This window comes from Sinocyclocheilus grahami, unplaced genomic scaffold (genome assembly GCF_001515645.1).
Source record: "Sinocyclocheilus grahami isolate Dianchi unplaced genomic scaffold, SAMN03320097.WGS_v1.1 scaffold381.1, whole genome shotgun sequence".
Lineage (NCBI taxonomy): Eukaryota > Metazoa > Chordata > Actinopteri > Cypriniformes > Cyprinidae > Sinocyclocheilus > Sinocyclocheilus grahami.
In genome coordinates this window covers 494948-514137 of record NW_015505560.1, presented here as the reverse complement: position 1 = coordinate 514137, position 19190 = coordinate 494948, and the positions used below count along the sequence as shown (strand labels likewise).

The following is a 19190-nucleotide window of genomic DNA, read 5'->3' as shown; positions in this document are numbered from 1 at the left end:
GAGCGTAGTTCGTCTGTTAATATCACATGCACTTTTTAGTTTGTTGTTGTATTTAGTTTGTTACTCAGACGCAGGCAGTGCGCTGCATGAGACAAAAGAGTAATATAGCCAAAACAACCACATAGCCGCTCTTTAGTGTAGATGCATGCTGATTTTATCAGACGATGCTGTGATTATAAATGAGAGTGACTCCTGGTTAACATGTATTAAAAGGGGTCGTGTTTAGTCACTATTTAGTGTGGTATTTTTTGACAATATTCACTCATCATGACAGTAAAATAGGGCATTCTGAGTCAATATACTGCAGTATTTCCTCTCAATCAGTAGAAGATATGGTTAACACCGGCTCATGCATGAAAAAAAAATACCGTCATGTACCGTGAAACCGGTATAACTTTGAAAAATACCGTGATATACATTTTTGGTCATACCGCCCAGCACTAGATAATCACGTCAGATCAGCGCAGCAGCAGAGTCTCACCTCTTGTCGTTTGCTCCCACTAGCGGATTGTTTCCAGCGAATCCTGGAATATTGATGTGGTCCTTTATGACCATGATGTCTCCCACTTTAAAGTCCTGGTTGAGTCCGCCAGCGGCATTGGTCAGGATGACCGTCTCCACGCCCATCAGCTTAAACACACGCATCGGCATAGTGGTCTACAAAACCAGATCATCAGGATCAAGCCGGAGTCACATTCCAGCTCAAAATCAACAGAAAAATACAATGCATCTGTAACATATTAAGCACTTTTTGCACTCTGACTGTGGGAGCCATATTTACTATCTTTTTTAATGTTTCTATATGTTCACTTATATATTAGTTTGCTGCTATATTGTTAATGTTGTTTATTTCTCTGAGTGTGTGCCCTCTATAGGTGTGAAGGGAAAAATGTTTAAAAGGATATGCCACCCCTGACAGGAGGGGGGCGCTGGTGCGAGAGCATACAGTCTTTAGACCGTACGCATGGAGCTAAGATGGCATGGTGCAACAAGCCTGCAATTAGCCTTTAAGTTGTTTGTTTGTTTTATGTTGCAATTCAAGTTAATTTTGGTTTAATAAACTTCAGTTATTTTTTGAAACTTCAACAAGCCTTTCTGGATCGATTCATGGCGCTTTGCACGCGTAGGAATATTGCATCAACACCTCCCACAGTGGCCAAGAAACAAGGGACAAAATTGGAAAGTTGAAGCTTGCTTTTACCACTACACTATGTCGAAAGACATAAATCAATCAAGTTGAAAGATGGACATTACACTCTTGATTTACCCTTTAGGAAGGAGGACACAATATTGCCCAAAAATTACCAAGTGGCAGAACAGCGACTTCAAAGTCTAAAAAGAAAGTTCAAAAGGAATGAACAATTCAAAACCGACTATACTGAATTTCTAACTGAAGTCATAAATAAGGGCTATGCTGAAGTAGTACCGCAACAAGAGTTGAAAAGAACAGACGGTAAATTATGGTACATCCCACATCACTGTGTATATCATCCACAAAAACGGACCATAAGAGTTGTCTTTGACTGTGGTGCTACCTTTCAAGGTAAATCCCTCAACTCAGAACTTCTTCAGGGTCCTGATTTAACCAGCACACTTTTCGATGTCCTCACCAGATTTCGCCAAGAACCTGTAGCAGTTATGACCGACATCAAAGCAATGTTCCATCAGGTCAGAGTGTCAAAGGCAGATGTTGACTTTTTGCGATTCCTCTGGTGGCCAGATGCCAGTATGCCTGCTGTAGAACACAGAATGCTAGAACATCTTTTTGGGGCAGTGTCATCCCCCAGTTGTGCTAACTTTGCTCTAAGACAAACAGCCAAAGATAACAATGACTGTTTTAGATCTGAGGTAATAAGCACTGTTGAAAACAACTTCTATGTGGATGATTGTTTAAAGTCACTTCCAACAGAGCTTGACGCAGTAGAGATGGTGAAAGACCTTACATCTCTCTGTCAAACAGGAGGATTCCATCTCACAAAATGGGTGAGTAACAGTCGCACTGTGCTTGCACATATTCCAAAGGAAGACAGAGCTCAGAATGTAAAGGAGTTGGATCTCGAAAGGAATTCAGTGGACGTTTAATCCTCCAGGAGCCTCACATCATGGGGGAGTATGGGAGAGACTCATTCGTATGGTGAGGCAGATCTTATGCTCTATTTTGCAACACCACACCCTTGATGATGAAGAATTACAAACATTCTTTTGTGAGGTAGAATCAATCTTGAATAGTCGTCCCATTACCACATTGTCTGATGACCATCATGATCTTGAACCTTTGACACCAAATCACATTCTCCTGCTAAAGTCTAGCCCTGCTTTACCCCCTGGACTGTTTCAGAAGTCAGATGTATACATCAGACGTCGATGGAGGCAAGTACAATTTTTATCTGACCTGTTTTAGAAGAGGTGGTCCCAAGAGTACTTACCATTATTACAGGAACGACAAAAATGGTTTACTGCTAAAAGAGGACTGCAGAGGGGAGATATTGTCCTAGTTGTGGACAGTTCAGCACCTCGTGGATCGTGGCCTATTGGAAGAGTAACAGAAGTTTTACCTGATTCCAAAGGACTCATAAGAAATGTTAAACTTAAGACAAAGACTGGTTTCTTGGAAAGACATATTACCAAACTTTGCCTGCTGTTAGAAGATGCAGAAAACTAGAACTGAATCTTAGAACGACTGGATGAAGATTAAAAGATGAGTATTATTTCTCCTTGTATATGCGTATTTGGCTCCATTTATATTTAATTTGATTGTAATTGATGCTTAAACCCTCAATTAGGGGCCGGGTGTAGGAGCCATACTTACTATCTTATTTAATTTTTCTATATGTTCACTTATATATTATATATTTGGTTTAATAAACTTCAGTTATTGTTTGGAACTTCAACAAGCCTTTCTGGATCTATTCATGGTGCTTTGTACACGTAGGAATATTGCATCAACACCTCCCACAGTGGCCAAGAAACAAGGGACAAAATTGGAAAGTTGAAGCTTGTTTTTACCACAACACTGACATTATTCTCAGAGGAGCTGAACTAGAGATGATTGTGTAACACGTGCAACGTTTGTGTTGTATTAATAAAGACATCGTAAAAGTGCCACTGATGTTTACATTCAGCAAATACTGATCATACATGAGTTCATAATGACACCACAGTTCCTAAACACTAAAACTGCTCTTTAATAGCATTCTCAAACATTAGCATTTATACTAGGGCTGCACAATTAATCGAATTTCTAATCGCGATTACAATTATGGATGCCACAATTACGTAATCGCTCAAAGCGGTAATTAATCATCCACTTATGTTATTCTGCGCGCTTAAGATGTGTTTTTTTTCTACATGTTATCTTAAGGGTTTTAATTTTAGTATAACATTATAATACCATTCATATTTTAACTTTTTATATCATTTAAAGAAGAAACCAATCCGATGTATATTTGACATTTGAGGCTTAATACTATAGAAAAGCACTAAAGGTTTTTCAGTTAGAATGTTTTCAGCTTGTTTATTTTCATATAAAAATTACGGCATGCAGTTGCATCAAACAATGGTATAAACATCAATGTAAATTGTGATAATTGTAATTAATAATCGCAATTACAATTTCAAGGGAATAATCAACAATTATGATTTTTGTCATAATCGTGCAGCCCTAATTTATGCATCAGTCATGGAAGGTTTTTCTGAAATGTTTCTAAGGTTTTTTAAACGTTTACTGCTTGTTCCAGAACATTTCGAGAACATTTAAAAGTTTGCTAAATGATACAATGTAACGTTCCATTTATGTTTTCCATAACATTCCAAACAGGGTTATTATAATGAACTGAAGCTAAATCTAAAACAATAAAGCATTTTTTGTAACTTCAAATAAAAACAAAAAAACAAACTTAATTAATTTCAGCTAGTCGCCAAGAAAACATTTCTTATTTTCATTTAAGTTTAACTTGATGTTATAAAATAACTAAAACTAAAATTTAAATAACAATCAACAAAACTACATAGACATTTAAAAAGAAATAAATCAAACAATAAAAAATTAAAATATAAAAATCATAAACTTTTTCATTTCATCTAGTTGCCAAGAAAACATTTATCATTTTAATTTAATTTAACTGGATGTTCTAAAATAACTAAAACTGAAATTAAAATGAACGACAACTATATATATATATTAAAAGAAAAAGAAACTAAAATAAAATAAACGTTTTTTTTAAATATTTCATTTAGTTTAGCTTCATGTTCTAAAATTACTAAAACCAAAATAAAAATTTAATTAATATATAGACATATTTAAAATTAAAATAAAAAAACTAATAAAACAAAAACGAAAAAATTAAATAAAATATAAAACCCTAAACTTAATTTCAACTAGTTGCCAAGGCAACATTTCTCATTTTCATTTAGTTTAACTTGATATTCAAAAAAACAACAACAATTAAAATAAAAATTACATGAATACTATATAGACATATTTAAAAAATAATAATAAAACAAAAATAATATAATACAAATAATAACAACTAATAAAATCACAACAAAATTACTAAAACAAACTAAAATTCAAATGGAAACTAATTCTAAATATTAATAAAAACTATAATAGTATCTCAATGATACTGGTTTGCATAACCAAGAAAAAACATTTTAAAAAACTGAATTTTTTAATGTTCAGAGAACAATCAGATTTAATGTTTTCATAACTTAATGGGAATGTTAGCAGAACGTTCGAACAGATTTCAGATGAACAGTTAGTGTGTTAATCACCTTCTGAATGGTGTATCCTTCATACAGATGAAACCTGCCCTGCATGCAAACACACGGCTTTCCTTTAAGCTTGCCGAACACCAGCCTTCCAGCGTGACCGTGAACTACAGAAAACACAGTTAGGAGTCAGTCTGGAGATGAGTACAGCACAATCAGCCGTCGCAGCACATGGTCTGAACTCACTGGTGCTCCGAGGGAAGCTGGGGATGTCACTGTAGTCGATGACCAGCGGATCTTTCAGCATTTCTGCCAGTCCTCCGAGACCGGAGCCGCACACGATCCCCAGCAGGGGGCGCACTGGAGCCTGAGCCAGCAGCCAATCAGCTGTGGCCTTACACTCCTCATAACTGTACCTGAGGGAGAGCAGAGAGGGTCATGTGATTTTTAGTGAAATAAGTGCTCATTTAATCTAATTTGCTATCATTAGAAGCAAAATGTGTTTTAAAATAAAAGTTAATTCTTCTGGATAAAATAAACACTAAATGGATAAAATAAACATTAACTGAAATAAAATCTAAAAAACCTTAAACTTAATTTATTTCAACTACTTGCCAAGGCAGCAGGGTTAGGAGTCAGTCTGGAGATGAGTACAGCACAATCAGCCGTCGCAGCACATGGTCTGAACTCACCGGTGCTCCGAGGGAAGCTGGGGATGTCACTGTAGTCGATGACCAGCGGATCTTTCAGCATTTCTGCCAGTCCTCCGAGACCGGAGCCGCACACGATCCCCAGCAGGGGGCGCACTGGAGCCTGAGCCAGCAGCCAATCAGCTGTGGCCTTACACTCCTCATAACTGTACCTGAGGGAGAGCAGAGAGGGTCATGTGATTTTTAGTGAAATAAGTGCTCATTTAATCTAATTTGCTATCATTAGAAGCAAAATGTGTTTTAAAATAAAAGTTAATTCTTCTGGATAAAATAAACACTAAATGGATAAAATAAACATTAACTGAAATAAAATCTAAAAAACCTTAAACTTAATTTATTTCAACTACTTGCCAAGGCAGCAGTTCTCATTTTCATTTAGTTTAACTAAAAAAAGCTATATATATATATATATAATTATGATCAAATAAAAAATGTAGAAATAAAAATTATGTAGACATTTTAAAAGAACTAATAAAAATAACAAAAACACAAAAATTGCTAAAACTTTATTCTAAAAAATTCTCATTTGCTATAATTAGATTTACTTGAAAAGCAAAATGTGTACGATAATGAGGGTTATTATAGTTAACCAAAACTAAAAACATTAAAAAAAACATTTCCATTACTTGAAATAAAATAAACATGACTTAAATAAAATATTTTTTAAATTAACGTTTTTATTTCAACTAGCTTCCAGAACAACATTTTCATTTTCATTTAGTTTAACTAGCTAGAAATCTGAAATAAAAATTACTATATAGACAAACACACACACACATATATATATATAAACACTAAAACACAAAAAATTACAGAAACACACAAAAATAACTAAAAATTTTTACTAAAATGAATGTAATTAATGATCTCAATTTCTATCATTAGATTTACTTAAAAACTAAATGTGTAAGATAATACGGCTTCTGGATCAGAGTTAATATAGTTGACTAAAACTAAAAACATTAGAAAAATACTTCAAATAAAATAAACATGAACTGAAATAAAATAAAATATAAAAAAACTAAACTTCTTTTATTTCAAACCAAAGCAACATTTCTAATTTTCATTTAGTTGAACTAAAATAACAATAAAACTGAAATAGAAATGACTATTTAGACATCTAAAAAAATTAATAAATATCATAAACAAAAACAATGTATAGAACTCAAACTCAAAATATTAAGAAAAACTAAAATGGAATCAACACTGTTCCGGATTAAGTCTCTGACAAATGTTCTTTTAGCTTAAGCTTCACTAAATAGCGTTTTACTCTCAAACATAAAAAGCAGCGTTTTCAAAGCAACCTATGAATGTCTTATTAGGACTCAATGTTTGAAAGAGAAAAGTATGTATGACTGAATGAAGCATGAGAGTCTGCGGTCGAGTCGTTCTGCCTGCCTTCTTATCTATTTAATGTTTTCATTACAACAAATCATGTGTTTTATCTGAGCTCAATGTAATGAAATAAAAACACCGGGGACTGGAAAATAATGGCTGGATTAGTCCGATTAATGTGCAGATGAGCAGTTCTGCTAATGACTCACACGGGAGACTCCCCGAATCACTCAGAGCTGTTACTGAATCAATCTCTGATATGACTCACTTCCAGGAACATTTACTTACGTTCACATTAAGTTACAAATCATTATTTCCGAATGTTCTCTGAAAGTTCACAATGTGCAGGAACATTCCATTTAGGGATATGCCGGTATCAGATTTTCATGTTGGGATTAATTGCTAATGCTTTTATCACGGTATACGGTATTATCACGATATTGAAATTTAGTTTAAAAAAAAAGTGGTCATAATACAGTATAACAGGTTTAATAACTTTTTTCTTATAACAAAAACAACTGAACATTTAAATGCAATAAAGCAATACAGAAACATTTATAAAGCTAAAAGTTTTACAGATTAAAGTGCAAAAGAACTATAAAGACCAATAGGTATCACTTTACAATAAGACCTCGTTAGTTAAGTTTAGTTAATGCATTAACATTCACAATAGCTACATTTGCTACAGAAGTTATTAATCTTTGTTTAAAAAAATACAAGTCTTTGTTCGTGTTAGCTCATTAAATAACACAGGTGCAACTTTCGATTTTAACAACCTGTTATTAAATATTGGCATACCTAAGATTAATGAATGTTCAGAAGAATTGCACATTTTTATCTTGCAATTCTGATTTTATAACTCGCTATTTTATATCTCACAATTCTGACTTTTTTTCTCAGAGTTGTGAGATATAAAATAGCGAGTTATAAAAAGTCGTGTAGCGTCTCGACCAATCTGACACACTAATTTTAATTTGATTTAACAAATCAATTATTCATTAGGTTAACAAATCGTCACAGTCCCCTCACTCAATATACTGGATGCCAGGATGTCTGCTGAACACCAGGCGCTATGGTCACCATGACAACTAATCATGATATCACTGGTTTAGCTCATTAAATAACACAGGTGCAACTTTCGATTTTAACAACCTGTTATTAAATATTGGCATACCTAAGATTAATGAATGTTCAGAAGAATTGCACATTTTTATCTTGCAATTCTGATTTTATAACTCGCTATTTTATGTCTCACAATTCTGACTTTTTTTCTCAGAGTTGTGAGATATAAAATAGCGAGTTATAAAAGTCGCGATAACCTTTTTTATTTTTAATTCAGTGGCGGAAACGGCCTTCCATACCACAGAGCCGGCCCGAGGCATAAGCGAACTAAGCGGCTGCTTAGGGTCCCCGTGGCCACCAGGGGGCCCCCAAGAATACATGAAATGACAGCTTGATTATTATTTTATTTCATAATTTTTTTTGGTGATATATTATGTCAATGGACAAAGGTAATAATACAAAAACGCAATATTAAACAATTAAATAATCTATACGTATCGTTTTATTTCCATAGCAAGGCATCATGCATCCAAAATTTGACAGATGTATGACTTTTATATAGTTTTTTCCTTTTTTTGTTAAATACTTCATAAATATATCATAAGCTATATGATACAGCATATTGTGATTATCAAATACGTGTAAATTAATTAGTTTTGTCGTTTAAACAACCTTAATGACCATGTTAGTTGATCTATAATGTGCGCTGGACGCTGTCGTGTGGATCTGTCGGATTAACATCACGGAAATTCACCCATTTCTCCCGAAATGCATGAAAGTAAGTGGCCAGCGAACTGGGAGAAAAACAGCGTAAACGTTATAGCTACCTACACAATGTGTATTTGATAGGAATAAAACGCGTCACATTTTAATTGAAAGGAGTATTATTACCGCTTTCCATAGAAATCAGTGTATTTAACAAACTAAATTTTGTTGATAGTTGTCACGTGTCCGGTCCATGAACTTCCGTCGGCTAGCCATCAGAGGTCACCCTTCCCATTTCAGGGACTCTCGCACTACACACTGTTGCATATCACCCCGGACTACATATCCCATCATCCACTGCACTGATGACACACACACAGTTGATTGCACAGCACTGATTGCACACAGCTGTTATCACTCACACATCCCCTATTTAACTCTCACTCTGATCCCATTCCACTGCCGAGTATTGTTTAGCGATTATCACTCCCCTAGCGATAGCTACTTTACAGAGCCTGTTTAGTTTGTCTTATCCTTACCTTAGTCTTGCCTTGTCTGTGTTCTCGTTCCCTCTAGTCTCGCCCCTTTGATTCTGTTTGCCGATAGTTCACCTCTGCTAGCATTAGGTTTCTTCTTGTGTCTTGCCCACCATATACCTGTCTGCCATTATCTGACCCAAGCCTGTTTTATGACCACGTCTCTGTCTTCTCCTAATAAATAGCTTGCAAGTGGATCCGCACGTCTCACGTCTCGTCAGCCCCGTAACAATAGTACTTAATTGAAATCTGTATTGAAATGTCTGAAACACTGAACAGTTGTGATATAAAGCACTGAGCATGTCTTTCTCTCGATTATAATATAACATTTAATTTAGCTAGTTTTAGAAAAACATTAAAAAAAACATTTTTGTCTGTGTAAAATTTTCCGGGGTATACATTTTTGTAATAAAAATAAGCTTCTGTTTCATAAACTCGGTACTGATAACAACTTAACATTTTTTACCTTACCCTGTCTTTGCTTTTATGTTCCAGTATCATTATGCCTCAGTTAGCTAGATTAAGAGTTGTTGTTTTAGGTGTACGGATGACTTGCTGCGGTGTTTAATAACTTATGTTGTTAAAATAACATTCTTTTCAGTAAATGCATTGTCCGCTGGTTTATTTAACTACTTTTAAGTTAAGCACCACATAAAGTATGCCACTAAGACTTTGGATGTTAAAGTTTAAATTAACACATGACCACTCTTGCGGGTTTGCTACTGTAACAACTAAAAACCATAGAAGGGTTACAACACGCCAGGCAGATATAAGCAACACAGCTACGACAGATAAAATTGATAATGTGTGTGTTAGATTTATAGTGTGCGAATAGTGTGCATTGACAATAATCAGTCGTATTGGTGGCACCGAGGGCCCCCCATGTAAAATTCTGCTTAGGGCCTCATAAAGGCTCGGGCCAGCCTTGCATACCATACCTAATAATAAATATGTAGTATAGTTGCAAAACAGTTACATATTAGGTGTGTTAGATTTAGTGTGCGCATTGACAATAATCAGTCGTATTGGTGGCACCGAGGGCCCCCCATGTAAAATTCTGCTTAGGGCCTCATAAAGGCTCGGGCCAGCCTTGCATACCATACCTAATAATAAATATGTAGTATAGTTGCAAAACAGTTACATATTAGCAAACAGAAATGAATAAGATATTCAGAACGCACAGATGCTCTCCTCTCATCATCATCATCATCTTCATCATCTGATCGCAGTGATACGTGCTGAAGGCCACGCGACAAGCACCGGGTTTCCCAGCATCACACAAGACACGTGCATCCCAACACGCGCGATTACATCTTATTACTTGACTTCTCATCGTTTCAGCTGTTATGCATTATATCTAACGATCTCAACTGTTAAGGTGCTTAAAAGAGCTTTATTCATGTAAAACATCATGCATGTCAGATATGAAATATAAGTGTGTCAAACCAGTTTAACAGGTTTATCTATTTGTTTAAGTTTAACTGTAAAACTCGCAGAAATGACTGTGCAGATAGATGATATGTTAAAGATGATGCTGCGCTTATTATATGATTTCTGATGTAACTATTATATTGAAGACGCAATAAACCACATGCGCGCGCGCTAGACATAAAATGCCATTTGAAATACGGAGCTAAAATCATCCACATCATCAGTATAAAGCATCTTTAATGAAGCGTTTTAAACTCACCCTGTCGTTGAATCAGCAAACATCGCGACGCGTTTCTGAGTTTCGGTGAGTGAAGAATGAAATGAAAGTCGCGCGTCTCCGGTCTCCGGTCTCCGTGCCTCTGTCTGTCTCTAGTGTTCCGCTGAACGCGTTCCTCCGGCGGTGCATGCATGTGAATGAGAGAAGAATGCGCTTATAAAACGCGTTTCCTCCTCCACCCGAGACGCTCAGTCGTGACGCGCAGGGCGTGCGCATTTCCTGGAGCGCGGTGCTTTGTGACATCATTCGCATGTGACGTCAGCCGCCACAAATGTAAACAAAGAAACAAACAAGCTTCACATTCATGAATGCAAGTTTACTAATAAAAAACCCAACTTCATGATTTTGTTGACTGTAGTAGAGAAACTACAAATACTTTGAAAGCTTGAGCTATTTGTTTATTTACCCTTATTCTTATTTTTATATAATTATACAAAATTATAAATGATAAGACTCATTATTGATAAAAAGTATTTATCTCAGTATTTATTTTTGTAGTTGCTTTTCTCTTTTTGTTCTGTTTCATTGTATAATGTTCAATGTTTGCATTTGAAGAAATGTGCATTTTTATGTTAATGTTCAGTAAAAATAATAATAGCATTGTCCAGAAACATGTTTAAGAAGTTTTGCAACACAAATAATTTAAATTAATTACTTTATTTATTCATCAGAGACTTGGATATTATGTGGAGGAACAGATGCAGAGGAAAGATACTTTACAATGTATACAAAATGAACATTTAATATATACAAAACAATAAGTATTTTAATGGAGTGACACTGAGCATTTAATATATTTAGAACAGGCAAAATAAAGATATGAACATAACAGCACAAAATAAAATTATTATTTTTTATTAATATTCATGGAAAATACCAAAAATGAGCATTTTAATTGTTAATATCAAATGTTCTAAGTTCATAGACTTTGATATTATTACAAATGTGTTCTGTAATATATGAAAGAATGTAAATAAGGTATTTTATGAATATTTTCTAATGGACTGATACTGAGCATCTAATATATTTAAAACAGGCAAAAATGAAGATATATTATAAACATTATATCTAAACATTAAAAACTATTAATAAGCATTTCAGTTTTTAATATAAAATGTTGTGCGTGTGTGTGTGTGTGTGTATATATATATATATATAATGACAAAATATAATTGTTGTTTAGGAAATGCAATAAATTAGCATTTGAAATTTTAATTTGAAATGTTCTATAAAGTGTGAAGCATGCTTGCCATGCAGCAGTGCATGCAGTGGCAGGTTTCGGTGATGGATGTGTCACTCAGCGCCTCCTGCAGGTCACAGTATTCAGCAGCAGCAGCAGCATCACTCACTCATTCTGCATCTCTCTCATTAATGAAACGCCTCATCACTCTGGAGTTCTCATTCAAGTTGTTACATCTTTGTAACAGTTGCAACATTTGTGTTTATCAAGTATTTCTAAGTCAGAAGTTGCCTTTTAGACGTTGTTTGATCATTTTCTAAATACTTTTCTAAATCATGTTCTGGGAAACAAATGCATTACTGTATGCATAACACCATGCATACAGTGTGTAATGCATTACATATGCATTACACCAAAGTATTGCAGTGCAATGGTCTATCAGATGAGCTGAGGTTAGGGTTAGGAAAATGGTCAAATCTATGTGAAAACTTACCAAAACTATCCTGAGTTTGACCCTGTGTGTGTTTTTGCGTGCATCTAAAACTGTGAAAGAAAGAAAGAAAGAAAGAAAGAAAGAAAGAAAGAAAGAAAGAAAGAAAGAAAGAAAGAAAGAAAGAAAAGTGAGAGTTTGGAAAGTGCAACTCCAGGTTGAATTTTTTGTGGAGGGGGGATCATTATCGATTTTGGAATACTAATGAGCAGCCATTGTGTCTCACACACACACACACACACACAAAGATGTGTTTGTCAGTGGTCGGTTTTGTCCCTTTGGTGAGTGTTTCAAACAATACATTCCTTTGTACTTGAGAGAGAGAGATGGTTGAGAGAGAGACAGAGACAGAACCTGGAACCTGGACACATCACAAGTATTAAACACCTTCAGTCTTTACCATGATAACCATCATTATAGACCAAATGCCACATAGTTACCAGTGTACAAGCATAATAAATGAATATGTGATCATATCATGCAAGAAGCTTTCAGAACATTTTTGTTCGTTTTCTCAGTTTTATTGATATAGAAACAGTTTTCGATCAGAAATTGCTAGTAAATTTCACAACTACACAGAAAAGGCAAGTAACACATTGAACTAAATGTGAATTTATTTAAGTATAAAAAACTGAAATAGCATTTTCTTGCAAAATGTACTTCAATAGTCTTTGTTTTATATTCACTACATCAACAAATCATTTTACATTATGGTATTTTGGCAGAAACTATGGTTATCATGGTACATTTGATACAGCTTCAGATCGGATAATTTTTATTTTGTTTATTTATTTAGTCATTTAGCAGACGCTTGTATCCAAAGTGACTTACAAATGAGGACAAATATAAATAAATGAGGATAATGTATATGAAAGGATGGTGATCCATCAAATTACATAACACTGAATATAATTAATGCTGTTATATAAGTGTTCTGCTGATAAAGAGAAGAGAGACTTTGTTTTATTGCACATTAATGCATCTAAATGTGTTTGGACTTGTTTCTCTTGTTTACTGAATAAATGTTTATGTTTAAGTTGAAAACAAATATCTGTCAATGATCAGAAAAATAAACTTAACTCAAAGGGGAAACTGTATTATTTTTCTGACCCTATTAACAGATATTTACAGATATCTTGATATAAGCATAAACTCACTTAATTTAACTTTAAAAAAAGAGACTTACTATCTTAACTCATTTTGCATCTCCAGAAAATGTAGCTTGATTTAGGAAAATGTTTAGATATTTGTACTGGAAAACAAGGCAAAATACTGAGGAAGACAGGCAGATGAGGAGATACAGTATGGATTTTTTTCACATGACCTCATTTAGTGCGTCTCTTTCGGCTCATTGTTGGTTAAAATCTCTCTCGTGTAAAATAATCTGTTCTGTTCACCTGATTAACCAGATAAACTGCACTTCTCCCTATGGACTGAAATCTACACCACAATACAAAAGTACAAAATAACTTTTGTATTGTGTATTATTGTACACAATACAAAAGTACAATACAAAAGAAAACCGCTGAAGGCCACTGAATGAGCTGAATATCATGGCATCTGACTGAGCATATTTGTATTTCAAGCATTAAAAGACATTGTGTTTGAGCCGTGGCCTATCAGTCAATGCAAACACTCTGATATAATGCACAATGATGCATGTACTGCAACCTTATATATGGCTCAATATATATTTCAATCTATTTCTTACTATGTGTCAGTAAGTTGTTGTTATTTTAGCATGTGTGTTTGCCTCAGTATTATTTTTTTAGGATTACTGATGAACTAATGTACTTTGATTTGTATTAGTTATCTATTTTAGTTTTAGTTACAGTTGTAGTAATGTTGTCATTTTATTAGTTTTTCATTATGTCTATATCGGCTTTTTATTAAGTTTTACTTTTATTTATTTTGAGTTATTTCAGTACTTCAACATACAAAATGGAAATGAAATAATATATATATATTTAATGTATTTATATATATATGTACATGTATATGTATATGTGTGTGGCTGTACATACACATATGTAGTTGTTTTTTGGTGTTTGGCTTAGTATTATGTTAGAATCATTATTATACTCATACCTTTTGTTCTTTTAATATTTTTGAATTGTTTTTAGCTTTATTTTTTTGTTTTCATTTAAATGTTTTAGTTTTGAAATGTTGTTGTATGCATTTGTCATTTTAATTTAATTTATTTTATTTTCTTAAAAGCTTTTAGCTTCAATAAATTTTTATTATTTGTGTATGTTTGAATTGTTTTTATTTTTTATTTTTTTGTTTTCATTTAAATGTTTTAGTTTTGAAATGTTGTTGTATGCATTTGTCATTTTTATTTAATTTATTTTATTTTCTTAAATGTGTGTATGTATATAGTATTTATAGAGTTTTAGCTTTTAGTTTTAATTACTTTTTCTTATTTGTAAGTCGCTTTGGATAAAAGCATCTGCTAAATGACTAAAAGTAAAGTAAAGTAAAGGCTCAATTCCCTACAATTTCATCACTTTTCTCATTCTTTTCCATTATTGTTTACTGTCTCTTTTTTATTTAAGGCAAGACACAACAGGCAAAAACATTGTTATTTCATGCACTGGTCAATTTTGGCACAGAAAGCATCCAAAATATAATTTATTTTATTGCACTTTATCTATTTGTGCCTGTAGATTTCAGGCTGTTTTCTAAAAATGAGTTTGTTTCTCAATTTCAGTAACACTTGCATACACCAGACTTAGCAGTTTTATTCCTCTCTATATTCTGAAGGTTTTTGCTGAGGGATTTGTTTTTATATCATTCACATTTATTTATATAACATTTTACTCCTAAAAACGTGGTGAAAATGCACATTTTTAAAGGCTTTGAGTTTTTTCTCCACTTCAGCAGCACTTACATACACCAAAACTTAGAGTTTAATTCCTCTATATATTCTGAAGGGTTTTGCAGAGGGATTTGTTTTTATATCATTCACATTTATTTATATAACATTTTACTCCTAAAAACGTGGTGAAAATGCACATTTTTAAAGGCTTTGAGTTTTTTCTCCACTTCAGCAGCACTTACATACACCAAAACTTAGAGTTTAATTCCTCTATATATTCTGAAGGGTTTTGCAGAGGGATTTGTTTTTATATCATTCACATTTATTTATACAACATTTTACTCCTAAAAAACGTGGTCAAAATGCACATTTTTAAAGGCTTTGAGTTTTTTCTCCTCTTCAGCAGCACTTACATACACCAAAACTTACAATTTAATTCCAATCTATATTCTGAAGGGTTTTAATGAGGGGTTTATTCATAGACAAATGGTGAAAATATTTTTTGAGTATTTTCTGATCTATGGAGAGATAAAACGAGAAATCCAAAATCCCCTCAGTAAAAACTCTAATATGTCAACAAAATCAAACAAGAATTTTGAACCAATGTTCAGATTTCTGTTCTGGAAATGTATGCAAATGTGTGCATATTTAATTAGATAATGCATCATTTGCATATTTAAACTTACCATACAAAAAAATGTTTTGCTAATTTTACTGCAATCAAATCAACTGGGCAAGTATGATGATATTGATTAGTTGTGTTTTTTACCCTATTCACCTGTGGTATCTTACCTTAAAGTAAAAACAAATGAATGCAGTGCTTTGGATTAAAGTATCTGCCAAATGCATAAACATAACTTCACTGTTTTGTGTCATGAGCATCAACCACATTGTCTTTCGCCACTTGTTTCTCCTCTAGATGACGTCGGCCACACCCCTTTCTTCTAACGGCCCTGCCCCTCAGAAGGTGTGCCACTCTCAGACGCAGACAGACGTCCTAAAGCCTCTGCTCGGTGGGGTGGGGCATGGGAGTCAGATGGTGCACTGGAGGCGGGTGCTATCCAAGGATGGGTGGAGCAACGTCCGCATCGAGCACGTGAGTGGGCGTGACACTTTGTACCTGCGTGAACCCTGGACCACCTTTGTGAAATGCAGTGGAGGTACAAACTGGTTCTGTTCAGCACCACGTTTGTGTGAACCTGGTTCACCTTTGGACTGCTGTGGTTCCTGCTGGCTTTGGTGTATGGAGACCTGCTCGGTAAGAGCTGGAAGCAGAGTTAAAATCAACATAAAATGACTTTCTTTATTCATGTTCTGGACTTATTGTGAATGATTCTTGCATGACACTCTTATTTTATTATAACTAGTATGCTATTATAATTTTTATTAATAACTGAAATTATTATTTTTTAAAATATTTTCATTTTAGTTAAAGTTTTAGTAATTTTGTTGTGTTTTTGTCTTTTTTTTATTAAGTTTATATAGTTTTGTGTTTTTAATTTTTAGTTATTTTAGTACTTCAAGTTGATGAGAAATTACAGATGTTGCCTTGATAACTAGCTGATACAAAATAAGTACATTTTTAAATATTATTTCAGTTAAAATGTATTTTATTTAAATTAACAAAAATTAAATTTTTTTATAGTTTTAGTTAACAATAATAGCGCTGATATTCCATACATGTTTTTATAAAGAAATAATGTTTATTTTGACCTAATCTTTCATCAAAATCTAAATGATTTTTCTCACTTTTATTACTTCTAACAAACGTTAGGAGACCAGGTTAATACTTAAATGAAACAAATGACAACTCCATTAAGTCTCCTGAGTTTTAAAAGCGAAATATCTGATCAATAAAATGTTTCCTCAGAATGGAGGCAAGATGCATATAAATGAAAAATAAAGGACAAAACAATGTAAATATGAAATAATTAAAATTAATAATGAAATTATTAAATGATGATGTATTAACTGAGAAGAGCCAGAGCCCCGGCCCCCATCATGTGCACCTTCTACAGAGGCACCATCGAGAGCATCCTGACCAGCTGCATCACTGTGTGGTATGGCGCCTGCAACGCGTCCTGCCGCAAGACACTTCAACGCATAGTGAGAGCAGCTGAGAAGATCGTTGGTGCCTCTCTCCCCTCCCTTCAGGACATCTACAACACCCGTCTCATTATGTTATCTGTATGCACCCAAGGGTCTGAGAGTAACGCAATTTCAATTCTCTGTGTGTATGTACTGTACATGTGGAAGAATTGACAATAAAGCAGATTTGACTTTGACTTTGACTTTGACTTCAATAATTAAATTAAATAATAAATAATTTAATAAAATATTTTTGCTACATCTAAAGATTATTATAAAGATTATATTATCTGTGATACAGTAAGCCACAGTCCATCCAATAAAATAAAACCCCTATTACATCCATGTGCTTGTTTGTATGCAGCAGTTTGTGTCTGATGTTTATGTTTCTTCCGTAGAGTTTGATCCTCCAGCAAACCACAGTGTGTTTGTGATGCAGATGCAAACACTGACCGCAGCCTTTCTCTTCTCGCTGGAGACTCAGACCACCATCGGATACGGATACTGCTGCATCACGGAGGAATGTGCGTCTGCCATTGTCCTGCTCCTCATCACCACTGCCATGGAGATCTTCATCACCGGAACCTTCCTCGCCAAGGTGCGCATTCATTTACTCACCTGAACACAGAAAACATGCAGGTCACATTTTATTACAAAACAAAACAAAACAAAATGTGCATTATAGTAACATATACATAATATTATACATATAAATATAAACCCAGAAAACATGCAAGTCTCAATTTACTCTAAAAGAAAAGAAAATGCTTTTATATATATATATATATACTGTAAATAAAGTACATTAAAGTAGCAGCACTTGGGTTCTCACTACGCTCGCCTTCAGTGGATGATTCGTTACAGAATACATGACCGCAACAATGAATCCAACAGTTTGTGTATTGCGTCTTCGACAAGGCAATCAGGGCATTGAGAACTATGTGGAGGATTTTTGTGGACTTTGTGACCAGGTGGGCTTTAATAACACTGCTCTTAAAGACATTTTTCGTTTTGGACTATCACCTGAAATATCCTATTTAATGCCACGCAAAACCCCACACTGGTCACTTGAACAATTTATTGATCATGCTCTGCTGTTGTGCGGCTCATCGTACACTGTGGGTTTTGCAGATATGCAACCCCGCAATACTACAGTGCCCACCACACCAGAGCCTCTTCACATTCCAACTGCCATGTCTGGAGTTGTTCACGTCACGCCTGCTACTCCAGGGTCTGCTCACGTCATGTCTGCTACGCCAAAGCCTGCTAACGTCATGCCTGCTATGCCAAAGCCTGCTCACGTCATGTCTGCTACTCCAGGACCAGCTCACATCTTGCCAGTTAAGTCAAAGTTTACTCATGTCATATCTACCAAGTCAAAGCCTGATCACATCATGTCTGCCAAGCCAGAGTCTGATACCATCATGTCTGCTACCCCAGGGCCTGCTCACGTCACGTCTGCCAAACCAGAGCCTGCTCACATCATCACTCAAGAGATTATTCACAACATGTCCACCATTCAAGAGCTTCAACGCAAGATGGCCGCCACGGCTGAGTCTCTCCACGTCACGACTATCTCCAAGATTTCCCCTAAGGATTTTTTTTTTGGGGGGGGGCTATAGTATCCAAGCTCCTGAGTCGGACGCGGAGATTGGGCCAAGACTGAAAGGACTGATAGCTAGTGTGATGGACCCACCTCTGATGTCGGTGCGAGCTGCAGGCATCCCGGTGACGTCAGCGCTCTCAAGCCACACTGTCTTGGAGGTCATGCCACACTCTGCTGCCCTTCCTGTAATGGCGGTCGCCATTTTGAGCGTGTGGGCTGCACACTGCGCTCCTGAGGCCTCT

The 19190-nt window shown here is 34.8% G+C and overlaps 1 protein-coding gene and 1 pseudogene across 3 annotated transcripts in view; one reads left to right on the top strand and one right to left on the bottom strand.

The window, feature by feature from the left end:
- LOC107549813 (purine nucleoside phosphorylase-like) overlaps positions 1 to 10981 on the bottom strand; it is a 15235-nt gene extending 4254 nt beyond the window's left edge. The window contains exons 1-4 of one of the 3 annotated variants that reach the window (XM_016230988.1): positions 10749 to 10981; positions 5403 to 5572; positions 4774 to 4877; positions 482 to 657 (exon numbers count right to left, since the gene is read on the bottom strand). In XM_016230988.1, coding sequence (XP_016086474.1) covers positions 482 to 657; positions 4774 to 4877; positions 5403 to 5572; positions 10749 to 10771 — 473 coding nt within the window. In that variant the 5' untranslated portion in view covers positions 10772 to 10981. Of the gene's footprint in view, positions 1 to 481; positions 658 to 4773; positions 4878 to 4956; positions 5124 to 5402; positions 5573 to 10748 lie in introns of those variants that run through there. The other 2 variants (XM_016230986.1, XM_016230987.1) reach the window with 2 other exon arrangements.
- A 5192-nt stretch (positions 10982 to 16173) lies between these two features.
- Positions 16174 to 19190, top strand: part of LOC107549804 (ATP-sensitive inward rectifier potassium channel 10-like) — a 9302-nt pseudogene continuing 6285 nt past the window's right edge.